We start from the raw sequence: 27,864 nt of genomic DNA, 5'->3' as shown, positions 1-27,864 counted from the left end.
CCATTTTGTTCCTGAATAAATCTACTGAAAGCATGAGAATAATTTTGGAAGTCTCCTGATTTTACAAGACGTCCCTCCTAACGCTCAATCATCTGCTTTCCCACCTCAGTATGGAAAATAACACTTCAGGTGTCTTAAAAGAAAGAGACCAAAAAACCTCTCACCACTGCTGCATCCGCTTAATCTTCAACATTTTCACCTAGGACATACGTACCAGCACTATTTTAGAATCACTGCCTGAGCAGGTCTCAGCAGCATCACATTAAATGTCAGGAAGACAGCTCTTAGCCATTCACCAAGGTTCCTGCTACCTGCTAAACATTAGCTGAACAAATAAAGGGAGGAAAAACAAAAAATCAGCATTGTTTTCTGACATCCACAATTTCTTCAGTAGCTAGCGGGTTTGTACTGTATGAGCTATTCTGGCATTAGGAACTGAATCACTGCAAGGTCCCTTACAGTCAGTTTGTGCTTCTGGGATGTATTTTCATAATGCTTATGATACAGTAGCAATAAATAACAACTTTAAGTCTTTCTCCTCTCTTAGCTGTATCAAGCAATTCTTTCCTTTGAGGCAGTAAGTCAGGAAGCCTTGCAAAAGAGGTCCAGAAAACTAGGTTACTGAGGGCTTTTTCTTGGTTTTTTGCTAGGGATGTTAACAGCTTACTTGAAGGGAGGTTGGAAAAAGGAAAGACCCAAGTTTATGTGTCTCCTCCTCTGGCTTACCAGTACAACTCTGTTTGACTAGAAAACACCAAACAAGATCTGTTCGTTGGCACAAACAACAGTAAAGCTGCATCAATAAAAAAGGCTAGCATTAGAAGAGGTTTAATTAATTAAAAAAAACCTAACAGTTCCCCAGGAAGCCATACTTTTTTTGGAGATTACACATCTTATTTTGACTTGACTCCAAGCTGAACATCTAATCAAAATAGATAACACTATAGCATTTTCAAGTTGCCTTTAGCAGGGTAAGTTTCGTTTTAAGCCTAAATCAGCATCAGGGTCTAAGGCAAAAACCTCAATGACAGTTTAGTCATACTTTGAACAACTTCAGAAACCTCTTCAAAATTCAGACAGGTTGTTTCAGTACAGGAATCATTATAATAAACAGAACACAGATTACAGAGTGACTGGTTTGTAAATCGTAATTCAGGTAATAAAATATCCACTGCATCCTGCTCAAAGCAGCATTTATTAAAGATAGTATCAAGATAAGTCAATGCATAATAAAGCTTTCCCTCCTACAAATATGTAAACAAGTTGACAGCAAGTTATTATTACAATATAAAAATTAAAGCTTACATTGCATTTTTTTTTAAAGCTACTAACTGCAGTCTCAATGTAGACAGTCTCTGGTCTGTAGCATTTAAAAATATGAGTTCGTGAAAAATGTTAGAGTATTGCCTTTGCACATACACATTTTTGTAGAAAAATACTTTAAAATACCAACTTCCCATTAATAAAAGCAACACCAAAAATAAAACATGTATTTTGTCATGAACAGCGCTTTAAATGCATCTAGCATTTACTCCACCATTCTGTTTAACCAAATTATCTTCTGTTCATTTTAAAATTCGTTACAGTTTGCAAAAAGTTGGATAATATTCAGTTACTTTCACATTGCAAAGCAATTAGCATTAAGTAGCTAATATTGACAATTACCTTGTAATCAGAGTCCGGCCTAAGTTTATTTGCAACTGAGGCCATCAATTTAATCCTCATTTCAAACTGTGTATTTTAACATGTACAGTAGGCTCTTGCTGAGAAATCTGAGTCAGTTCGGATATATTTTGGAAAGGTTTGAAACCTTTATATGATTTAAGAAATACATATTCTCTTTTAAACTTACATGGAGGTTAAAGGTACTTTAACTACATTAGCAGTTCTGTTGGTGGCAGTCAGGCAATTCTCAAGAAATGCTTTTTTCGTAAGACTAAAACATAGCTAATGTCAAATTATATAAATTCCAAAACCAAAATGAATGTTAGGTTTAATTTGGATTTTTGTTTAACATTTTTCCAAGAAGTTTACTGGCAAGAGCTAGACAGATCACTTTTGCAGTTACTAAGGCAAAAAAGTTTGAAAATTCCCTGTACACAAAGTTTAAAAAAATTGCGTAATATTTCAAAACCAAACTAAACTAAATTCAACAAGCAGTGAGAAATACATATCATTGGGATGAAAGCTAATCATGCCATTGTGCCCTGCCAAGCATCAGCTGACAATGAACAGCAAGGGAAAAAAAAATTAAGATAATACAGTGAACCAGTTTCAGGATAAATTCAAAGAGCAAACTCAAGCTGTGAAGAAAAGACTTTTACAGTAGGATATCAGACTGAAAAAAACAGCTAGGAAAACACTGGAAGTCTTATCACTTAAGACAGTCTGACAGAACACAAGTGCATTTATATGCAAGGAGTAAGGAATATGACTAATACCGCCTGCATTCCTAGTCCCATGCATAGTTCAGGAGTGTATTTAGCCTTTGTCACTTCTTAATTAGCAAGTTAAGTCTGCCAGAAGTTACAGCCTGAAGTACGTAACAACACACAGAGGAACTGACTGACCATGAGTGCAGTAGAGCCTAAACTACTCAAATGATCTCTAGCCCTGGAAACGTGAAAAGAACACAACTCCTGAAACAGGATCTCTGTGAACCTGTAACAAGAAGTGTAATTCCAAAAGAAGGGCTCACCCTGCTCCTTCACACAGGATTCTGATTTGTAGACAGATGACAGTTTTATTGCCATGCTTGCCGATAAGACAAACATGATGAGTTAAAGCAAGATGTGGGAGCAAGTGCTCAAGGAGGATGTTCAATCGGAGAGTAAGGGTTAGAGATTCCACCCAAGGCCCAGGTTAGTCTAATTTTCAAAGAGCAGCAAGATGCAAATACAAAAGCCTTACATACCTTAATACACAGACAGCCTTTCCCTACATCAGGGAAGCAGATGAGAAGCACAAACATCCCTGGGGCACAAGTGATGAACCAGGCCCCGGGGAGGCTGCCTTTCTGATCACTGCCTCCTCCACAGACAACAGCTCCTTATAAAAAGCTAGATCACAAGTTGTGGTTTTGGTTAGAGGATGGGATTTTTGCACTGTACTCATCTGGGATAGAACAAGATTCCTGTTTTCTGGTATGCAACAGCGTCTTCGAGTAAAGTGATACAAGCTTTGGCCTTTTAATCACTTGTGGACTGTTGCAACCTCTTACTAAAGCATTTAACTTCCTTGGAGATGCTAAAAGAACTGCGCCATCAGTATTGCCATATTTGTCAAAGGCTTTGCACTTGGCTTACAAATGCCTGCAACAGCAAGCGAGTAACGCAATGCTGATACAGACCAGCTGCATTGTTATCCATAAAATTCAAACCCTGGCCCAAAGTCTAGAGAAGACTACTTCAAATGTCAGTATATAGTAACAGGCCATTAAGTGCCTACCAGCAGCAAACCCGCTATAGCTGTAACAAAGAAAAAGAACTGCATCAGGCCCAAGCCTTAAGAATATGTTTAAAAGCGCTGCAGTAGACTTGCAGGTGACTGTCGTGCCTGGGGAAGGGTCTAAGGATTGGAGTCCAAGATCCAAGGATAAGAGGGATCACATGCCATTTTCTCTTCAAGAAAAGTAATGCCATCTCTCCCTGTGCCAAGTAATGAAATACTATCTACAAAAAGTGGGTGTTTTCTCCCTGAATCCACAGTAGAAATATAGTCACACAGAAAACTAAGGTCAGTCTAGTTTTTAGAATTGCAGAAAATAGAAGCAAAGGGGACCTCAAAAGTAATTTTGACAAGTCCCTGCCTTGAATGACATTCCAAAATTAATCTCTGTGCAAACAGTTATGCCATGGGACACTATGTTATAAAATGGCTGACTAAATCAGCTAGACTTTTAGAAAAAGCTATTTATGTAAATATTTTTGTAATAACTGTAGCAATATAAGCAAGTACGACACAGCCAATTTTAGAATCCACATATGATATGAAATATGCACTCATATGTTCATATATATATACACACACACACACACATTCTTAAAGCAATGCAGAGCAAAACCAAATCAGGGCCTGAATAATCTATCACATATGCCATCATGTCAGCATGACTTCTCATACACAGCTGATGGGCTGATCAGATCCCTGAGGTCTATCACTGGAATTGCTACAAGTTTTACTTACCACAATTTTAACCGAAAAACAGACTTAAAACATGTTACACCTCTCTAGGTGAAGGAGGAAGACAGACAAACAAAACAACAAAAAACCTACACACAGACAAAAAAAACACACAGCCTTGGAATACGTAGAAAGGCACCTGATAATATCGTTAAGTATTAGTAGCAGATATCTACAGCATCCTAAGCGTACTTAAGCAATCACGATAAATTCGAAAAGACCAAGAAAACCAAAAATTGCTGGCAATCCAAAGTTAAGTCTAATCTACCTAAGATTCTAAAATGTGCAGCTGTAAATCAGTAAGAGTGTGCAAAACTATACAGTTCTGCATAAAGTGCTAAACGTACCCCCAGTATGCACCTATTAGGATTATATAAGTTTAAGCTTGGCAACATGATGCAAGAAAATGATCTTAAGGATGTACCATATCTACCTCGTCCTTCCTTCTCCTTCCCCACCATCATCCAATATCCTTTAAACTGTACATTTTTAAATTACACAAAGGCCTTTTCAGGAATCGCAGTTCAAAAAAATATTTCAAGTATACCTATCTTTCCATGTAAACTTGGGGACACAATAGGTTCAATGTTCACAAGTTCCAAATACAACTCCACTTGAATTCGCAGAAGTTGTAAGTAATTATTTGGATCTGTTCGGTACCTCTGGAAAAAGGCTGTTTCCTGTTACTCATTTAACTCCCATTAACGGAATGCTGAAATTTATACTATAACTTGTCCAGATTTAAGTCTAAACAATAAGCAATTAAAGAAAAGCAGAATAATACTTTATCCAACCATTTAAGTTCATAAAACCAAGTCCTACCATATCTATTTATACATACTCATTATATGAATCATACACAGATCTTTAACACTTGACACACTGAATTCAAGTTATTATAATACAGCAGTTTGTCTTGCAGGCATTGTGCAATTCTCTTAGAAGTATACAACAGGTCTCTTCTTTACTCTATACTTCAGTGATCCATACCGTATCTGGGGGGGGAAAAAAAAAAATTACAACTTAAAGAGTTGAAATCACTTCAGGCAGAAGTATTATTTACCTTTCCACTAATCCAATCTAGTCGCATCTTTAAACGTGCTTTGGACACTCCACAGATTCAGTAAGAGAATCTACCTATGACTGAACAAGTCAAAGCAGGCCATATGTCTATGGGAACTAAAAAGTTCCAAATCTTCTTTCATCCATTAAACAGCAGATAAACATTTAAGTGTTCACAACCAAGGCACACAAGTGCAGATGACGATACCGCTATCTACACTCCCTTCCAGGTGAGCAGTTCCTGGAATTCGGGCTTGGTGGTGCCAGAATTAACATTACAAGCAAAGAGTCTATTTCATCTGCTGCTCTCTTTTTCCTCGCTTAGTTCATTTCATCCATGTATTTTCCTTAAACACCCCAGACTACAAAAGCTCTGAGCTTAGACATGTTATCATGTACTTCCTTCTCCATTTAGCATTCTACAACCCAGTTATTGTTGATAACTGCCCTAAGAATAAGAAAAAAATTCTGCATTATTAAAAATGTCAGGGTGCATTATTAAAAACAAACTCAATACTTTAAGGTTATACTTGCCTCTTTACGGCCTTTAATAGTTTTCACAGATTTCATGCTCTGAGTTCTTCGAAGGCCTCTCTGAGCAAACATTTCATCCTCTGAATGTGTCCCCTCCATCTCTTCATCTGTTTTATCATCTCCAGGGTTTTTTTCCAGTGGAGTTTTGTAACCTTTAAAAAACAGTTTTATAAAAATGTTTAATAAGAAGTAGCTGTAACTTTTAGATTTCTAAGACAGCCGTGAGTTTCACCTTTAGCATATATCCTTTATTCTTTTAAAGGATACAGTCAGTCTGCCAGCTGTTTCAAAACAGCAGAACATCTAGCCTGCCAGGAGCTTGTTACTTATAATTCTGCCATTTTTAAGTAACAAGCCATTTCATTCTGTAGATATGTAATGCAGTGGTCCCTTAATTGTCAAAAGTTAAATCAATCTACTACCATCTTCTGCTTTACGCTGAACTGCAAAAAACATGGACTAGATGATCTTTAAAGGTTCCTTCCAACCCAAACCATTCAATGATTCATAGGATCTTTCTTCATACTTACATACATCTCTGCATATTTAATACCAAAGATCCTTTCAGACAGATACAATATCAAAGTAATATTAAGGGTTGTTTACATCCTGCAAAAATAGGACCAGTATTATTACCAAAGATTGTCACTAGAGGGCGCAAACTGCTTAAAAACACGTGCTGAGGAGATCCTTAGGGCCCGACAGCCCCGAATCCCCACCCCGGATGTTTATCCTACAGCCCCCAAATGTAGTCTGGTTTTTTCACCCCCGCCAAGCTCTCCTTTTGTAAGGCCATTCCAAGAACCTACAGGCTGTACCACTTGGATACACCTTTTAGACTCCAAACCCAACTTTATTCATGATCAATGTACACTTCATCTTAAGCCAATGTTTTATTTAGGCTTAAGTAGATTCTTTACTTTTGATAATTTCATTTTTCTCTGAAACTAGAATCACACTCACCTACTCAACAGCTACTTAAGGCAGACTTGCCTCTTCAGCCATTCTAGAGGCAACACGTCTCTGCCTCTAATAGTTTCAATTCATCTTTTTCAATATGGAAAATATGAATCACATCTGTTACTCGTATCATTTCTGACTAGGGATGTTTGCAGTGACACCAACACTTCCTCATCTCTACTTGTAACACCTCTTCTGACGCATCAAAACCACGTTTGCCTTTTTCACAGCAAGCATACAGGCAGCTCAGTCATCCTATGATCAACGTCCTTCTACAACTAGGTCTTTTCAACCAATTTGCCCAGGACTCCCAGCTCAGATCATAAAAAAAAAATTTTACTAAGTGCAATAAAATATTACTGTCATAGTGTTCCTAATTTTATCAGTCATTTATTCTTTCTTAAAATCTCTAATACTGAAGAAACTTCAAAGAAACCAGAAGAGGTGTACACCAGATTTGGGTCCAGGAATAGAAATAATTAAGTTGAACTAGCTCTAAGAGAACATTTTGACATGGGAGATGGAATCTCAATCGGGGTCATTTATATAATATATATATAATCTATACCTGAGTTTGGTTTGGGTTTTGATTGTTTGGGGGGGGGGGGGTGTTAAATGGAATTTTGAGCATTTTCAAGCTATTTCAAATAGACAACTAATGCTGTCTTACTGAGGAACAGCCCCTCCACAACTGCAGTGACAACATCCCTCATGCAACTCTTCGTGAATTCATGGGCTTTCTCTCTGGCAGCCCCCCGTCTTTACCCTGATCTGCACAGGATACCTTCTGGGCTCAATGAGCAATTCAGCTTTGGGCCACTCAGGTGGCCATTATTCCTCAGAAACATCATAGGCTACAATGCAATTTCTGGAATTCCTTGTACTCCACAAGGACCACCCCTCCCTGAAATGGAGGGATGAGAAGAAACAACAGACTTAAGTGGAAAGACAAAAAATAGACCAGAGCTATTTCTTTTGTGTGAAATACCAGCCACTTTGCACTGTAGCCTAACCACTTTAAAGTGCAATTGACAGCCTTCCACTGAAACCTTCTGTCAAGCATCACAGGCACAAGAGCAAAGCGATGCTAATAATAATGTTGTATGTATTAATATTACATATCATATTGTATATTAAAATATTATATCTAATAAAATCTCTCTACAAAAACATATATTGGTCACCATATACCACCTTTTGAGTGTTGATGTGTGTCTGTATATTATAAGTTAATGCCTTCATTATTCCTATCACCACAAACAATTTTACACTTTGAACAATCATTACAGATCTACTCAATTTCCATTAATTTTCTCTTCCTATTTGTTGAGCTTCCATAAATATTCATGTTTAACTTTTTGTACACTTGTCACAGAAACACCACTTAATCTTGTGGGGTTTTTTTTACTCCCAATTAAGCTTTAGTTTGGCAAGAAATTATCATCGTTAACTGGCAAAGGTAGAGGTAATGAGTACATATGACTACACTGCTAGTGGCTGTGAAAAGAAAATAAGACAGGGAGCATTTCTCAACTGTCAGAATTTATCTTGCTCAAGTTAATTCTGATCAAGTGCACTGGAATTCTTTGAGGTCTTTTCCATTTCTAAATGGGGTAGATGTATTTCTGCTTTCCCATTTTTGTCTTTGGTGAATTGATCTTTTAGCTAGAAGAAGTAGATAGATACCTACCTGAAGATTCACTTGCAGAGGCTCTGGTTTTCTTTTTTGCTTCTGGTAATGTCTGATAGGGTCTCTGTCCTACTGGCTCATCTCCTTGTATAGTAGTCAAATCATGCATACTGAAACTTCTCAGCTTCTCAGTTATCGCACCTTGACTCTGAAATACAACAACAGTATCTTTGAAAATGAAGCAGAGGTTTAACTTTGCTGTTGAAGTTGGGTTAAGATGTTTAAGCCCATGCTTCCTTGTTGCACTACAAAATTCATTGAACATAAGCATGCAGTAGATTTATGTTTGCTTCAAATATTGCTTTTACCCAAGCTCAACTGTAAATTGCTCCTAGACAAAAAAAGTTATGGATAAGCTAGCAATTTCATTACAAATGTCTCATTTCACTCCTTTAATCTGAGCAAATAAAGGCTTTTTGGTGAGGGGAAGTGTTTAAAAGAAAAAACACATCAGAAATGCTCAATTCACTTCAAACATTGTATTTCTCTAGCAGTGCTAGGTAGCGTGACAGTAGCTTTAACACTTCATTTTAAAAAGTGTGGTTGAAGACAAATGAAGATTTCCACTATTTTATATTTTACCCTCTACAAATTTGAATATGCATACGAAAGGGAAAGTGTTAGAATACACTCTAACATTAACTCAAGTAACCAAGAAACTGGTAGCACTACAAAAGCTCTAGCTGACAAAAACTTGAAACCACAAACCAAAGAGGTCCTGCCTGGACTACAGGCTGGCAGGTTCTCTTCCTAACGTAGCTTTTCTGACGTAATACCAACCCAAAATCTAATGCTACATGTAAGGATAGGCGATCATATTTGAACATTAGTATTCCTTCTCTGATTGTCTCTACATCTTTTCTACACGTGACATCGAAAGTTCCCCTTTGGAAAGGAGGGTTGTCAAAACAGCTTTTCCATCTTATACCAGATGATGTTATTATTAAAGCACTGAAGCTTAATTTATTGTATAAGCAACTAAAAGGACAAGCACATTACTCAATGTCATGTTAAAATAACATTTAATTCTTCCTTCTCTGGCATATGAGGCAAAAAAATAACTATTTCAGAGGAAGGGTGACAAGCCTGTGCATGAATCCCACTTTGAGCAAGTACTCTATATTTTGTTTCATTCTTACAAGTGAAGCTTTTAAGTAAAATTCTTCATTTGAGCATTATGTTAGCTAGCAGTAGCAGAAATCTGGGTACAATTCCACACGCCTTTTTCTGCAACAGCACCAGCATTAAGGCAGTTCTTGCACCACTGACATTTGTTACCACTCCCTTGGCAACAAGTGTTTGGGGATGGTAGACCAGCCCACTAAATTATTCCATGTTAAAAATAGCCATGTAAAGTGAATAGACAGTAGAGTGATACTCCTTAAGCTTGCATGGACACCAAAGGCTGGGGGGGGGGGGGGGGGGGTGGAGTGGCTGAAACCTAATATTCATTTTCTAATGACTAGTCATTAGTACAGCATATAAAACTAAGACTGTGCTACACAGGCAAGAACAACCTATTTTAATTCTTACACCACCATTCATACATTGCCACTAAATAGTAAGAACAAAGAAAGGGTTTCTTATAAGAGAAGGAGAAGCCTTTACTTTTCTAGTCCTTCCACACAGAGGTAAGAAGACTGACCATTCTGAAGAACACAACTACAGCTTGCCTCTGAGTTAAAATGCACTACTGACACTGTACTGTCTGTGTATAAACTACTGTCGAAATTCTGAAGTTCATTTCATTCCCTGAAATGGCTTATTTAAGGCAGATCTGTCCTGCCTTAAGGCAGGAATCCTGGCCTTCCACTACTCCAGTTCTTTCTTGCTTTGAAAAGCATTTGCACAGTAAACCAAATCAGAAACCGGCTATGCCTCAGAACTAACAGTCAGCTGTTAGGACACTAGAGAAGAGAGAGAACTGGAGAGACGGGACTGCTTTTTTGACAAGTAACAGCTTACAGTATCTGCTATAACACATAAGACTTGATCAGTCTGCATCCACTGCTTGAAGAGATGCAACTGGACTCACATCTCAATCACTGATTGAGAATGCATAAATGCACATACACACTGACGAATGCATAAAATGGAGCCACTTGGTTCTCAGCAGAATCCATATAAATTCATCACAATTCCACTCACTAAGTGTGGACAGGATCTGCTGTAGTGACAGAAGCTGGATTTGGCCAGAAACAAAAGTATAGAAAGACACACTTGCATGACAGTTGCACATCAAGTTCATTCATCATGTGATGTACTACAAAGACATTTGGAAATTGTGCAAGATAGTGTAATTAAGATTATAATAACTAACATGCTAAGAAGAGTTCACATTACAAGCTTGAATTTCCCATTCCACTGTAGTTATAGAGGATTAGATCCAAGCTGGGAACGTTCAGCCTTAGTCTTCAGTGCAGCTTTTGGATACAGAATTTTGTTTTTCAAAGGGGAAAAAAAAGTGAAACTATGTGCCATAAAATAACATTGTGCCATTAACCAAACTGCACGCTCAATGAGGCTAGAGCTCCTGTGGAGTACTGCCTCATTCAGCGAGGACATAACAGATTCATACAATGGGCCCTTCATTCCGTAAGTACTTTCCAAGATGGAAAGTTTCACTCAAGTTACACACAGCAAATATTAAGAAGTTTGAAAGTATACATATACAAATAAGAGAAGCAGCACACATGCCTGAGGGTCACAGTAGGAACGGGGCTGCACAACCACTGCTGTACTGCACAGCCATGGTCACACACCGCACTAATTCTATGTGGGTACTCCCTACAGTCCCCCCGTCACCTTCTGCTTGAGTGCAGTCTCCAGCCCACCCCTAGGAAGATCCCATCTAGCCAAATCAAGATTGATTTCTACTTCACACCACTGCACAAACTAACTGGAAGACAAATTTCAAGGTGTTTTGTGGGGGTTTTTTCAATTAAAAAAACCCAAACCTACATCACTGTGCTCATACAGCATTTACAATTTAGGAAGATTCTTCCACCTCCCATGCCCAAAAGCAGCAGACAATTGCTTTCTGCTGAAACAAAGCATTCCATGAGGATCTGGATTACTATCAGCTCAGAATGAAAGTCTGGCAGAAAAATACTAAATACCCTCCAACTGCAGGAAATGTGAAATTAAATACCCTCCTACTGCAGGAAATGTGAGAGTACCATTCACATTTAGAATATTAACGTATTAAGAGCTTTGATATCTTGTTTGAAAGTTCAGAAAGTTACTAGCCACAGCTTGAAAGCAAGATGTTTGCCCACAAAATAGAAGGCGCAGCAATCCAACGGCAGATGAAGCTGAAGGGGGATCTCCTGCTTCTACACTCATGCCATGGGTACGGCAGCAGCCATCACCTCTCCTGCCATACCCACAGCACCAAGATGCTGCTCACAAGAAGATGGCAGAGGAGTTGCCACGCCTGCACTGCTACCCCATCATTTCAACAGTTCCTACCAGTAAGGAAGAAATACAGCAGGCTGCATCCAGCCCAGAGGCTGCCAACTAAGTTACACCACAAGAGATTGACACACACACATTTACAATTACAATGCAGGCAAAAAAAAGCACAGAACTTCAGTGCTCAAATTTCTATGTAAATTAACATTGAAGAGAGATGAACTGTGAAGTTTGTGTTGTATTAAATAAAATGCAAGTCTTAAAGAATGCGTTTGCTTATTTATTCAATAGTATTTCCTAAAACATATTAAATCCTTTTCAGAGACCACATTTATTACTGGTGACCAATCCAAAACACTAAAGTTATAATAGGTTTCTAAGTCCAGTTTTTGATAAATATAGCCTACTTAAGGGACTCCTTTAGAGACTACTCAGACTCTAGCAAGCTATTAGTATGCCGTCTCATCAGCTGATCCTCATATATGAAATGCCGTTCTCTATTTTGTTACTGAGCATGTATTTTTATAGCCTATATACTTAATCCAGGGAAGTTGCCATAAACAGATACCACACAGTATGTCTGCCTCAGGGACTTTTTTCTGTTGTTGTTTAAATCACACTTGCACCCCCTCAGTGGTCAGGATCACTGAATAAAGCAGCTTGCCTTGCTTGGACAAGTTCTCAATGGACTCTGTGTCTACAGAGCTGCTTGGAGCTTTGTGGCCGCAGAGCTGCGGTGCACAGCACCCACATTCCCAGCTGTTCTCTCCCTGATCCAATCCAGGCTGACAGGGAACGACTTCTGTTCCCTCTCAACCTGGAGAGGGACTGCTGTCCTGTGAATGACCTCTGCAGCATGCCAGGCAGTCCCAGCAGGGAGCAGGGATGAAAGCAATATTGCTGGTGAGCGGAGCTGCTCACAGTGATACTGGCTGTACGCCACAGCTGGCTGCAAGATAGCTCCTTCCTCTGCCATGCCCTGAGAGGGACGAAGGGGAAGTCTGAGCAAGGCCATTAGAATAATATTCAACCGGCAAAGAGACAGCAGATTTGGGATGCAAGACATGCAGGAGCACAGCCCTCAAAATATTTTTTTATTATTACCACCACCAAATAATACTTTGCAAATGACCGATATTTGTATGACCTCATAAAGGAGGACAGTGCATTCCACAGCTTAATTAGCAGCCGTCCCTCATGTGGTGATATAGAAACCAGTTTTTGCTAGTAGCTTGAGAGTCAGAATTTGTGCGTCAGCAAAAATTGGAACATACAGGTAACTGGGATCTCAGAGGATCTGGAAAGCAGACGCATCAAAATACAAGACGTATCAGTGGAACAGTGTTGTGGATAGAATTTCCACAAATCCATATACTATTAAGCTGAAAGAGCTCCAACAACTTCCCTATCATTAAAGACATCTTGTTGCTAATTCTTTTATATCCCAAGGAAAATGTGTAATTAGTAAACTGTAAAAGTCAGCCTAGACCATATTTCATCTCTAAGTCTCCTGAAATCAGGATTTTACAAAGATTTATTTTCTTAAATTAACAAGACAATAACACAATTTATTTTGCTAATGTATGCTACTTAACAGGTTTTGAAACACAAAATTTTATATGAACAGTGGCCAACTAGTACCAGCAAAAAAAAAATCAGTATAGGAGTGTAAGCTATAAGCCATGATTCCTGCCAATTACATTTCAACTTCACTACAGTGTAGCAGATTTAAATCTATGTCAAATTTCAGTAGACTGACCTGGCTGGCTGCTCCAGCCTCCCCTACACAGACAACTAGCCTTTTAATATTAATTCCCCTACTCCTTTGACAGCCCTTGGACAAAACTGCTCTTTCCCACACTTGATCTTGAAAATATTCCAGAGTTTCCAAGTGATTTTACCACCCTCCTGAAGTCAGCATAAGCAGACATCATAGTGTCTTTTGCTTGGACACTTTAGTGAACAGAGGCTTTCTTTGGACCTCCTCTTATGTTTAACCTCCCACATTCTCCACTCCTAATTTGAGATCTGATGTCAGAATAAGCATGCCTGCTCCTTCAAAAAAAAAAAAAAGTGATGAGAGTGTGTCTCCTTCCCATCAAAACTGATCCCACTAATAGGATTCCATTCCTGAAATCCTATAGCATGCCCCGCCAGCTCATGCTGAAGGGATAATCTTTTCACCTGCTGGAGGCAGCAGTCAACTCTTGAAAAACAGGGAACAAAATCAAGAACACATGCATTGTCTCCATTTGCTTGCATGAAGCAGTCATGCTCAGCTTTTTGGAATGACAAACTGAAGAGGTTTAACATGCCAAAATAAAGATTTTCAGAGAGTGTCCTCTTTCATACTGTTTAAAAATCATGCCTATTTTAGGTCTTTGGTATTGTGGTGGTTGTTTTGCCCCAGCATCTCATCTGCAGTGAACTAATTCTGTGCAAATATTCATGAGCATGTTTAACAAGTTTTAACAAACAGAGCAGGCATCTTGCCAGTCACAGCTGAATTAGCAATGAAAGCTAAACACAGACATTTAGGAAAAAGTTACTCATTTCTGAAGAAAGGGGGAGGAGATATTTGTGTTATTTATTTTACAATATTTCTGTAACACTATAAGGATTAAAAAGGAAATATCAAACATAAGGAAAACACACAGAGCAGAACCATCATTACAGGTGCACATTGTAATAAATTATTATTTACTGTTTGGCAAAGAATTTGCCTTTTAGCATTTATCATAGTTCTTAAACTTTTTCCCAGTAGAGTACTTTGAGGTTTTGTTTGCTGGGTTTAAATAACCTATTTTCACTCTGCATACTTTCATTCCTTTAGAGGTGTACTCTATTTCATTTTAAATTATTTTATGCCTCAAGGCAATACTAAGAATTTGAATAACAAAAAGAACCAGTGATCAAATTGAACCACATTCTCAGCATTTTAGGCTCATTTTGTCCCTATTTTAAACCAAAAAGTGTTTTGGTTTGGGGTTTGTTGGGGTTTTTTTTGGTTTTGTGTTTTTTTTTTTTTTTTTTTTTTTACACTACCACCCACATACATTTTTAAAAAGAAAGAAAACGAACAAACAAGATATGCATGACTATTTTTCCAGACTTTTTTGAGACAGCATTTGAAAATGTAGTTTTTAGAAATGGCTTTGATTTATATAGAAAGAAATTCACATACAAACACAGAAATTTAAGTTAAATGCTAGACCTACCTACTTGACTTTGACAGCCAGGGTTCTCTACATTGTTTTCTGTTAACTACTAACAATGTGTAGGTTTTCAGTTCTGTTACTATGGACACAGCAGTTTCATTTATTCCCAAGAAGAAATTAATCCTGATTGCCTTAAAACTATCATTTAACTAGGACATACGCATCTTTTCACACTTTTTTTGTGTTTCAGTTTAAATTACTATTAGGAAAGATACACATTGCCTAAAGTTATACTCCCTTTGGTGGGCTACAAGTTGCTTAGAATCTTACTTATAAGCTTATATTTTGTCCTCCTAGACCTAGAACCCCCTGAAATTCAACTGAAGGTCACAAGTTTTGTAGTAACAACTACAGGTTACCTCATGATTTAATGGAAGTTACATGACAAAGCAAGAGTATGCTCTAAACAGCAATATGCAAGCTTATGCTTAGTGTATTAATTTAATAATTCAATCAACAAGTTGCAAACAAGTTAATTGTGTCAAGATAACTTTTATCTGTGGTAGTAATCTTTCATGCCTTACTTCAAATGTGGAGTTACCTCAAGTTGATTGGAGAAAAACAGCAGAAAAGCCAGAAATCCTTTAAATAGTTTGTTTACCAACAAGAAAGCACAACAGAGACAGAAAAGAAACAATGGTCATCTTTACCAAAGGCCTGCATAGAAAACTGCACAGTATCTTTTGAATTACAGTAAACTGATTCCCATCATCCAAGAAATGACTACAAGCTATTTTAAACAAACAAACAAACAGAGGAGGAGGATGACAACTAGGGCTGCAACCCTTACATTGTGTTCCAGGTTTTCAATACATTCGCAGGATTAATCTTTTTGTTTAGAATGGCAAATCCTCAGGACAATTACAGTGTTCTATATAAAGGACAAAAGCAGTTAATGCAAGCAGAAAGTTACCTTTACAGCTGCTGTCACTGCAGCAGTGGCGGCCAAATTCAACCCTTGCCTTCCAAAATTCACCATGGTCTCATAGCCTCTTTCTTTGGCTTGCACAATGTACTCGTCAATCTCCTAAAAGCAAAACATGGTTAAATTTTAGAGGGCCGTGCATAAGTGTCACATTACCCCACAGTATTATTTTTCCCATCAATAAAGGAAGACAGAAGAAATCTTCAAGAAAATATTTAATGGGACAATTACTCTTGCCTTTGTATACTGCTATTTCATTCAGTTATACTCATTTTAAAAAGGATTATGTCTGGTCAAAGATGATGATCATATAGATCACTTTTGTCCAGAAACATAGCAGCTACATAGCAAGTTCCTTACAGCAAGCTTAACTTGTCAGACAAAAGATGTTCAAGAAATAACATGCTTAAGATGAAATAAGAGCGCTCCTTAGAAAGGTGGAGTCAGCTCACAAAGAACTTCTGAAACCAGAGCTTTGACATAGTTAAGTATCACAACATTTATCCCCAGCTGTGGTAAATGCCTGGAGCTGGAGATAAAGGCTTCAAGGTAGTTCACAACAGCTAGTAGACTACAGGGAAAAATCTCCTTAGCTTATGAAGCTGCAAACAGTTTATAGTGCAACCTTCAGAAGGTCAAGATGACTTACTGTTCATATCAGCAGCAATCACGTCAGCTACCTGTTTTGCCTAATAAAGGCCAAGCCCGGCACTGACCTTTATGAATGCTATTTTTCTGTACTGTGAGGTTTTTCAGTGGTAGTCTTCGCAGCTTTGCTAATCACTCTTCCTACACATCCAAACAGAATACTGAGAGAGCTAAGCAGATCTGTGGCCCTGTCATACTTTGGCTAAAGCTAAATAATCCTTTAGCTATTTTCCGTTTGCGTATTTTCTGTTGAGAATTGGTCTTCCCTTAAACCTCAATAGAAAGTCTCTCCTCTTAACTTGTCAGTTTGCACACCAGAAAAGTCAACGTCATTCATCCTGAGAAGTTTTATTACTAGGTTATGCTAGGAAGAAAATGGTGACATGAAAAGCTGTTGCTAAAACTGCATTCATGCTTCCGCAGAGAGAGTACTGCACATGTTCTTCCAGTAGAAAGTCAAACTGCATCACTTCCACTCAGCTGGGCTCCCCAAAGTGCACTAAGGCCAGAGAACACCAAGCTGTCTCATGTCAATAGAAAGTAGTACGTGGTCTGCTCATGCAAGTTAAACAGAAGCATGTATGTGGACAGCCATATGCACTTGCCCCTGCTAGGCCCGGTTTGTGCCGCCTGGCAAACCAGTAACATACTGATCTGCTTTATTATGTATCTAGCAAGTCAGTATTTCAGCACGTGGTATTTCCTTATTAGGCATTAAAAATAGGAGAAGTTATTTCTTACCCTTTCTTTAGAAGAAAGCAGCGGGTGGAGAAATTTTCTGTAGATTAAACTTGCCCCTCTAGTATACGGGGAAAGAAGCCAAATAACAAAAGCTATCTTCAGTTCATAGTACAGTGGAAACCTACAGACAAGTTAAAGGTTGCATGAAATCAACAACTGCAGTAAGAAAATGCACGGTAATTAATCATGAAGAGATCTCTTCAAAAACCACAATTACATATGAGGATTCTTCACATACAAGAGTTATATTAGACAAATTGAGTTATAGATCTATGGATTTAATTTTAATTGACTGTATTGCCATTTAATAAATGGAAACAGTTAATAAACTTGCTTTGCATTATCCATTCCTGCACAGAGAATTTCTAGCCCATTCTTTTAAGAGTTCCATTCCCCTATTCAGTTTCTACAGCAAAGGTAGAAGTTTTCTAGTCCCTGCTTCAAGGTACAGTGTACAGCAAGCTTGAAAACAGATGTTATTCTTCACAGACACTGAGATCTTTTCCTGAAAAAGAGGGCTATCAACAAGCACAACTTCTTTATAAAAATTAAATCATTACAAACCAAAGAACACCAGAAACAAATACAGTTTCATCCAGAGTTCATAAAAAGTAGGCTCTTACCAAGAGACTGTTAGGTCAGTTATTGTTTCAGTAACTGTATAAAGAGCAAACACAATCCAATACATCATCCAGCGAACCTGAAAATTAAAACACCATCTTCAGTAAGAATTTTGATTTCACCTTTACACAGAATACACTATACACTGTACAATCAGTTCAGAGCTGTCAAAGCAAGATGTTCAACAGTATCTCATCAACCGGGTTTCAAGTGACATTATATGAAGATTCTGAAGTTTTCTGTTCATAAGTAGAACTGGTGGCAGCTGCAACTAGCTAAGTGGAATGGCTGGGTCACTAGGGTCACAACCTCACCTAGGCTGGCTTCTACATCTAGATCTGATTCTGCCTGTAGAAAGCTTTAGTAATAAGAAAAAACACACTGCAAAGAGTCAGCAGATTATTGTAAGTATGAAGTGCAATTCCCACTACAGCACTAAAGGATATTTCACGCTCTTCCACACTCATCTATATGTTTATACTACGCACGCACCGAAGTCAGCATTACTAAGTCAGGTAGCCCTTGCTTTCATTTCACAATATACATTATTCAGCTATACTTAGCACTTAAGTTCTACACGTGTGCTTTGCATTAGGGTATTAACACTGTGGCAAGGCAGGAAAAAGCATTTTAATGGAAATTTAATTCTATTCATATGCCAAGAACCACAAAATTCTTGTTAATAAAAAAGCTCAGATGTAAGCATCTTAATGCTTCAGGTTATATCTATATACTGTTTTTTGGTTTTAAGACTTACATTATACATCACTGTTTTGAAATCACACAATGCTCTTAAAATACAGGTTTTAATTCTGTTTTCTAATAGTTAACTAAATCGCTCATTTTTCTTGAACATTTGTTTGAATTTGGTTGACTAAACTGATTACATCTTTCAGAATAAATATTATAGAAGTAGTTCCATGCATTTGTCTTCTCTAAGGTATCTATGGTCAAATGCAATGTATTTCCAAAATAGGTCAGTGCAAAACACCGCTGGTTATTCATACTAACTGAACACCCACACGTTCTTTAAATTGCAAGACTATCTAAACAAGGAAAAAACCAAAACAGTTTAAAAAAAGAAAGAAAAAATAAGAAAAGCATCACCCACAACCAGATGTGGTAACCTCATTTCATTTGCCATATACAGACTACTAACTCTTCTGGTATACCTAAAAAGCATTAAACACCGCATTGGTTAGACACTAGTTCAAGGCCTCAATTCATGGTACCCTCTTTCAAAAGGAGGAATACATACACTTTCCTACAGAGGACATGGCTGAGATTTAATCTTCACTTTTATAGCAATTTTTTTAAGTGGACTTAGGTACTCAAAACCTAATGCTACACTGCTGCCTATTTCGTAGCTATGCATTAGGCTTTAAAACCACTTCCTTTGTCACAACTTGAGACTCATTTATCTTAAATGCTTTTCTGCATTTCACTTTGAAAAGAAACTCAGTCATGTGATGACATTCTTCACTTCAATCTCTCAGAGGATTTAGGTATTTCAGGCTTGAATAAACTAAGACAAACATACACAACAGCTGAAGTCACCTCTGACAGGCCATGTGACATTTAGACTGGTGAACATCCCATGAACCAGAATCAACACCTGAATAAAAATGAAATTAACATCCAACCTAAGCATGATGCAATGCAATTTTTAAGATACCATGCAGGACTGAATTTTTCTCCATGTATTTTATCCAGGCTACTCATTCTTTAATCAACATCTATTTATCCAGTTAGGAACAACAGTAGAAGTGGAGTTTCTCTTGGGCTGCTAGGAACAGTAAGAAATGCTCTGCAGAAGGGCACATGAGATCTGCCAGGAGTCCTGCTGAGGTCTGGGCAAGGATTCTTAAAAAACACAAGTCAAATCATATTCTAGTACAATTAACGTATTAGGTACCAGAAGTATCCTTGACAAATGAACCTGAGTGACTTACAGAGTGGGTTTTATACCAGAAAAAAAAGGAAACAAAGAAGGTCATATTTGACACTGCCCAGAAGACCATCATCTACTTAACTTTCAGAGATGAAGTTACCGCAGCTTTGATTGAGTTTTGCTTTTTATGTTAAAAGGGTGATTACAGATTTGTTTTGTTGAGCTTTTTTCTACCATCCAAGTGTTTAGCTCATCTTTGTTGGCTTTGGCTGAAGCACATCCTTTCAAGTCAGGATTTTGAAGCCAGGATTTAAGACTGGTCATTCAGACATTTCAGATGCTTATTACAAGCACTTTGGTGTAACACAGTGAAAAAACTCCTCAAAGAACTCAGTCAGCTCCATTAAACCAGGGTAATTACAAGAACAAATAAATCTCCTCAAAGGCATAGATCCTCATTTCTAGAACTAAAGTCTATAAGCCTTTTAAATCACCAAAACCAGCAACAACACTTTTTTTTCCCCAGAAATAATCTTTGAACAATTTGCTGCATAGTGACCTACACAGCAAGTCAAAAGATGTCTGCACTTTCTGTTTGTTCATTTTTTACTGGTGGAAACTGGCTAAGTAAAAAATTTCACTGTTACACAGCTCTTGCAATCCAGCAAACAAAAAACAGATGGCTCCTGAGCCACACATAACCCAGGAAAGGAAGCTGTGCTCGGGCCATAGTGTGACTGGCACCAGACCTGTGCCATTTGGAAGGCTGCAGTTAAACCTACGCCCTCTCCGTGAAAGAAAATGACCCAGTTGGGAAGATGAAAGCGATGGATCATCCCTAAGATCTATCTGGGCACTCAACCCACCCAGCAAAGGAGTGATAATTTGCTGATGAATCAATGTTATTTCCCACCCATGAAAAAGTCACTGTGATGAATATCTCATCTCAGCCCCATGAACATTTTGTATGCAACTGGAAGTTCAGGAACTGCTTAAAGACCACAGGTGACTGAAAAAGCAGTGTTTTCACACTATATACACAGCTGGAAAAAATGGTTCCAGGCTCTACTAAAGGTCTTACGTAAATGACAGGCATCTCTAAAAACTGACACCTAAGAAAGACAGTTAAGTCATAGCTAACTGGACAACTACGATGAGTTAAAATCTCAGCATTCTACAAACATTACTTTTGTTTTCCTATGAAACATATTGCAAGAGGCAATGGTAACCTCTTAAAGTGATTTCTTGTACTAGAGTTTGAAACTGCTATCTTCTCCTTAGCCTGTGGATCCCTTTTGAGGGAGCTGTGAGGAAAAGCAGATTATAAATTCTTTGCATTATATACTTTCCTGACAGGCTAAAGTAAGCATGAGACAGAGGAAATTCTTCTCTTACTTTGGATGATCCCTGCCCCCCCCCCCGCAGAAGCTTAGCTCTGGCAGGCTCTAGCTCTATGTGCACGAATAGCTCCAATCAGCTTGTACACAGAAACTAGAAGAAGTACGAATATGATGTCCACTTTGGAGCCTTGATGGAGTGATCAGGCTAAATGTAAGACATACAAGGGGAGGAACAATAGCTACTGCATTCTACTACTACAACCAAGTACAAAGCAGAGACATCACACATCCAGACAAGCAGCATTAGGTCACAATTACAGCTGCTGAGTTAAAGTAACCAATGGCACTGACTCCATCCCAAGCCAGGCAGCCAAGTTAAGAACAAGGTTCAGGAGAGAATATAGGTTAGTTGCCAAAATCAAGTTAGACTTCCTCTTAGAACAGGGAAGTAACTCAGTGACCAAAGCTCCTTGTGATTGCAACTGGGTAACATTCCTGTTGTAATCATCATTGCCCATACTGAAAAGTAAATAATTTAACAGATTAATTCTGAACTACAGTAATTGTGTTTTTCTCCATCTTACTCTTCTGTTATGCTTCTTTCCTCCACATCATCTTAACCAAATCTTTTCCTTCCTTGGTTACAGGTTTTCTCTTTGAGACACAAGAGATTAACCAGAGCTACCCTTTTCTCAGATAGACTTTGAATCCCCAGTTGAGCCCCATACAATGACAATTAAACTGCTGTTCAACTAGTCACTGAGAATCAATTTGTCATTGGTTATACTACAGGTGTCGCAGAATTAGGAAACCTTTTTTCTAGCCCCAGCCCAAAAGTGCATTATTTTGGGCAGTTCACTGAAGTGTGGCCAACACTTTTAAGATTTACTTTTTTAAATCCTCCAAAAAAAAAAAAATCTGTATCCAGCATAGTGTGAGGACATGTTTCAGCAAAGTTATAAAAAGTCTGAGAAATCTTTGGAGCTAAACTTTAGCTCTCCAAACAAAATCACAGGATTACCACTAGATTCACACAGGTGTTCTATCTAATACATAGTCAAATTAAGCTTTCATATGATTTATTGCACTGCATAATGAAAACTTCACAGTTGTATATCAGCAGAGGCATTTAATTAAGCAATTAAAAGGAATGTGACTTACATATTCCTTCACGTTTTTTGTCTTCACAGCTTTGTATGAGTAATATGCAGGATACAGCATCCCAAACACCAGCCTATTGGAAAATAAAAAGAGCTTTCAGAATCCGTTATACTGTATAAGACAAAACAGTGACAACACATCATTAGAATAATGCAGCCAACTTAAAAAATAAATCCCATTCTCTAGCTTGGGGGGGGGGGGGGGATCACAATGTTATAGGTTGCTTGGAAGAAGTGTAGCAATACACAAAAACAGAGCAACATGAACAGAAAAGGCTGTATGCCCTGAAGACAACAAACAGTTTCCTAAGACTGCCTCTAATAGATATGTAGAACTAGTAGCTCTTCTAGTTCAGCTACAAGCAAAACCAGTCCTGCAGCCTGTCCATACCAAAAGACTGTTTCCGCATTGGCAGTACTATCAACACTTAAAAAGCCTCTAACAACTATCAGTAGGTAATCAGAATCATCTACTTTTATCACATTACCAAAATTGCTTTTGAAGAATCTTTAAGACAACAAGATTGAGTTACATAATTTCAGCTCCCTTTGCTAGAACTCTGCAACAGCAACACATGGAAACAGAGGCAAGTGGGAATTAATCCAGTTGTGCTCAGACAGCCAATTTCTGCTAAAATTCATCAAACGTAAGGTGTGGAGCAGGGTGAGAGTGCCAAGCAATCCATGCTGAGAGCAGGATCAGGAAAAAAAGATCTGCTCTAGCACAAGTTTGCTATAACACAGCATTTTCTAGTAAGTGTCTTGGCCACAGATTAGCAGAACAGTGCTTTATGAGAAATTGAACAGCAGTCGTTGCCATCTCCTTGACAAATGCAAGAGCACCATACTTTTGTTTCACCAGCTTGTTACACTTTACAAAGTCAAGCAATTGCCTGCCCTTCGTTCCAGCTGGCCTAGAGCAGCAGCTACATAAAAGTCTGTAGTGGGATCAAGTGCACCCTCAGCAAGTTTGCCAACAACACCAAACTGTGGTGTGGTCAACACACTGGAGGGAAGGGATGCCATCCAGAGGTACCTTGACAGGCTTGAGTGGTGGGCCCATGCAAACCTCATGAAGTTAACATGGCCAAGCGTGAGGTCCTGCACAGAGGTTGGGGCAATCCCAAGCACAACTACAGGCTGGGCAGAGAATGGATTGAGAGCAGCCCTGGAGAAAAGCTCAACATGAGCCGGCAGTGTGCACTTGCAGCCCAGAAAGCCAACTGTATCCTGGGCTGTGTCAAGAGAAACGTGACCAGCAGGTCAAGGAAGGTGATTCTCCCCCTCTACTCTGCTTTCACGAGACCCCATTTGGAGTATTGCATCCAGCTCCAGGGTCCCTAGTACAAAACAGACACAGACCTGTTGGACTGAGTCCAGAGGAGACCATGAAGATGGTCAGAGGGCTGGAGTACCTCTCCTATGAAGACAGGCTGAGAGAGTTGGGGTTGGTCAGCCTGAAGAGCAGCCTTCCAGTACTTAAAGGGGTCTACAAGAAATCTGGAAAGGGACTGTTCACAAGGGCATATAGTGATAGAACAAGAGATAATGACTTTAAGTTGAAAGAGGGTAGATTTAGATTAGATATTAGGAAGGAACTCTTCACTATGAGGGTGGTGAGGCTCTGGAACAGGTTGCCCAGAGCAGTTGTGGATGCCCCCTCCCTAGAAGTGTTCAAGGCCAGGTTGGATGGGGCTTTGGGCAACCTGGTCTAGTAGAGGGTATCCCTGCCCATGGCAGGGGGGTTGGAACTAGATGGTCTTTAAAGTACCTTCCAACCCAAACCATGCTATAATAAGTGGGGGAAAAAAATATGGAATTATTAGCAGCAAAGTTGAGCTATTTTCTTCAACACCACATACTACCAGAGAAGGTTTCTCCATCCTTAGTGGAAGACAAACACAGAGTTACCCATGGAAGGAAGCCTGTTGCAAGGGCAGGGGGATATTGGAAGAGGTACTAATGTTAAGCTATAAATGCCACAAGTGAAGGAGGAGGATAAAATTACAGAGGCATAATTGCAGAACCCTTCAAGTTTTGAAGGGTCTTGTGAAGTCATCTAGTCCAATCTCCTGATCAAACCAAGGTCAACATCAGATTTGGACCAGGCTATTTAACACTTCAGTCAGTCAGGTCTTGGAGACTTCCAAAGAGATATTTCATATTTCTCTCTGAGCAACCTGTTCCAATGCTTAATGAGCCTCCTTGTGCAAAGTTTTAGTTATATCCAGTCAGAACCAGAAGTTCATAACCATTGTCTCTCTTGGCCAAGTAGCACAGCAAGAGAATGGGTCTGGCTCTCATAGCCTCCAAATAGTTATGCAAGATTGCTACTAAGTCCCCCAAAACCCTTCTGTTTTCTGGCTGAACAAGCCCAGTTCATTCAGACTCTCAACATCTTGGTGGCCTCCACTGAACCTTCTCAGAGAAATTAACATCTTTCTTGCACTAAGAAGCCCAAAGCTAGACACAGTCAAATGTATAAATCTCACATCTACATCCCCATCCTCTCCTGAATGTGTTACATATATTCCTGATATTTTCTTCATCATTTAATTTAAAAATTATAAAACTCAACTCAAGAAAAATCCTCAAACACTGAACCATACATTTTCTTACCTTTAAAGAACAAAGAAGGGTCTAAGAATTGGTTTTGACTGAAGGACAATAAAAAGAATTACTAGCTGATCATAAGTTAGAGTCAAAGCTAGTTAATCACATATAGCTCTTTTCTAGGATGCATTCACTTCCACAACACAAGACTAGATCTGAACAAGTCTTCCGGCACATGCTTTCAATCTTTGTGTACATTCAGCCTTTAGAATTGCTAATGGCCAATAGCAGCAGAGGAGCTAAAGGGCACCAACCAAGTCTCCACAAGATCAGATTCCTTTGCAGTGGGAAGGGATGCTGCACCGCAGATCACTTAAAACAATATTGATATGAAAAATCATAACTGGTGTACAATAGCAGCAGTTTAAAACCTGGATCTGGATGCTCAGAAGTTCACAATTTATGCTAAACTGGACTTAACAGAAGATGAATCCTGAAGCTCTTTAATATGTATAGGCTAAGCTGCTACTCCACTGCAGCAGAACTTACCTACACATTTCAGATGTTGAAATGCCTTTTGAAAGAGTCAATTCCAGTTCAGCATACTAATCTGTAGAAGCCTATCCAAATACAGCTCTACTACTATCCAAAGACCTTTCATCCTAAGGCCAAGAAAAGCAACAAAAAACCCTGAAGAGTTTTATTCTCAACTAGGAAAAAAGCCTGACAACACAAGTTAAAAACCTCACTTCACCCAAATAAGAGGGGATCTGGGAACAGAAGGAATATGAGACCAAACATCCTTCATTTTTAATGAAATTCTGTAGACAACAGCTCTTCCTCTCATTTTTGTCCCTGTCAATATCCTGTTCAGTAACCCATCACCTCTAATGGCTCTCACCTTTCCTTGTTCTTCTGGATGAAGTTATAACCATTAAGTATCAGAGATAAGGAAAGCTTTGTTAATCCTAGTAACATAACACAGGCTTTATAAAGGGCAGAAATTTCTTTGTTCAAAGAAAAGACATAAAAGAGGTTCCTGAACATCATAACTACTACCAACTGTCAGACGACTCCATAATTATATGCCAGCAGTTACTGGTCATCGATGCACCTCTCCCAAATTCTCAAAAAATAGTCTGAAGTTATTCAAATAGCTACTAGTAGTGCGCACAGTTAAGTTTCTTGCTATGAAGTATATGAAAGAGAAACAGTTTGAATATTTCACTTAACAGATTTTGGGTCTATACTTTTCCACTCACTTTACTGTCAAGTAGCTCCACTTCTATTTTTGAAAAGTCGTATTTTTAAATTTAAACAGCAATTTATCCTCAATGTGTCATCCTCTAAAATCTGGTAGAAACGAGAATTGTGACAGAACAGAATTTTTTTTGAGAGCATCGCTTACAATCATAAAGCTAAGTTACAGAAGACAGCAAGTTAAACAAGAACAGTAGCACGAGACAAACACAATAAAAACAGCTAGTTTTCCCCATCTAGCATATCTTTGTTACTCAATGCTGGTCAAATCAAGAGTAAGGAAAAAAAAAAAATCTGTATTTTAGTACTCACTTTTTTCTTTTCAAGAATTCCTCCAGAACTCACTTTTAAAATCAAAGATCAAGAAATTTAACACCACAATATATTATTACTTATTAGTGTTCAATACTGTTTTAACATGGAAGTGTTAGAAAAACTGCCACTTGTCCCCAAAAAGTGGGTAGGTAGGACCAAGAATGAAAAACATCAGCACATTTAGCCAGTAGTAACAGGAACCAGTACTGTGAAGTTTTTATCTCCTTACAGCCAGAGCTGACATTTTAAGTGCGGTGTGATGCTGCTGCCAACTCTGGCATCACTACCTCCTTCACGCAGGCAAAGTCATCTAATCTTAGTGAAAGCTACCAGACAATTTAACAGTAGAAAAGCCAACTTGTCACCACTGAGTGTAGTTGAAGGTCAGCAAATTCACTTTTACCCTCAATCTATACATGATAGATTAGTATACAGGCAAAAGAGGGATTGCTGCAGCTGACTGAACAGAAACACATAGAAGAGGAGCAGTAGGGAGCCTATACGCCATGAGTATCACTGACATAGATAGCTACAACAGCCGAGAACTTTCTAATAGTTTTCCTGTTGCATCGATACCCCCAAAAAATCTCAAAGTTGTTAGCAACACCTACATGTAAGTGCATCCCTCCTCTGATGCTTCTACAATAACTATACGACACACTTCAAGGATGCTCCCAATTATTCTGAGGCTTTGCAAACTTAAAAGCTTAAGTGTTATTTTTAAAAGTGTAGCTTGTATTTCACAATGGATATCAACACACTGCATTAATGTAGCGGACAAAACCAAAGCCAGTTTCCACAGATGGAAACAGATTGCAGCTGAGTGCGATGTCCTTTATTTTACTAGTAGATACATGGATAATCCTGCTTATCAATGTACTTGTACTGCCAGTTGTATGCCTATTTCAATTTTTCAGCCATACTCAGCAATTAAAGTAGCATTGCATTTTTGGTACAGCCCCTTCCTCTACAGACATTTTGCTCATTTAAAGAGAAATGTTTCTCAAAGAGACTAGGAGATTAAGATCAAAAGACAAAGAAAAAATATCAAAAAGCCTTGAAATCCGGACAGAATAATGTATTTGTGTATCCATATAGCTGTTAAAACAAACATAACCTACTGCCTGTATTATCACATAGTCTACAGTCTTACAGTTTAAATAGCTTTAAAGCATACAACTATTTGAAAAATTCATTTCTGAAACACAGCAACTGAGTTTGCATTTAACTGATAACTGGGGGGGGGGGACAGTTACCTGTACACACACTGCTCTGGCACTGAGCATATTTAACCTAGACAAACAACTCTAAAGGTAATGTTTAAAAAAATACAAATGAAACCCACCAAGT

At 38.5% G+C, this 27,864-nt stretch overlaps 1 protein-coding gene across 1 annotated transcript in view; it reads right to left on the bottom strand.

The window, feature by feature from the left end:
- Positions 1 to 1,176: 1,176 nt before the first annotated feature.
- The window catches only part of REEP3 (receptor accessory protein 3), a 41,607-nt gene continuing 14,919 nt past the window's right edge, over positions 1,177 to 27,864 (bottom strand). The window contains exons 2-8 of the mRNA XM_075758848.1: positions 22,388 to 22,460; positions 17,998 to 18,074; positions 17,375 to 17,495; positions 15,974 to 16,087; positions 8,429 to 8,576; positions 5,779 to 5,930; positions 1,177 to 5,177 (exon numbers count right to left, since the gene is read on the bottom strand). Coding sequence (XP_075614963.1) covers positions 5,121 to 5,177; positions 5,779 to 5,930; positions 8,429 to 8,576; positions 15,974 to 16,087; positions 17,375 to 17,495; positions 17,998 to 18,074; positions 22,388 to 22,460 — 742 coding nt within the window. The 3' untranslated portion in view covers positions 1,177 to 5,120. The remainder of the gene's footprint in view (positions 5,178 to 5,778; positions 5,931 to 8,428; positions 8,577 to 15,973; positions 16,088 to 17,374; positions 17,496 to 17,997; positions 18,075 to 22,387; positions 22,461 to 27,864) is intronic.

This window comes from Balearica regulorum, chromosome 7 (assembly GCF_011004875.1).
Source record: "Balearica regulorum gibbericeps isolate bBalReg1 chromosome 7, bBalReg1.pri, whole genome shotgun sequence".
NCBI classification, from domain to species: domain Eukaryota; kingdom Metazoa; phylum Chordata; class Aves; order Gruiformes; family Gruidae; genus Balearica; species Balearica regulorum.
Note: the sequence above shows the minus strand (reverse complement) of the source record. Positions and strands in the feature narration are given on the sequence as shown.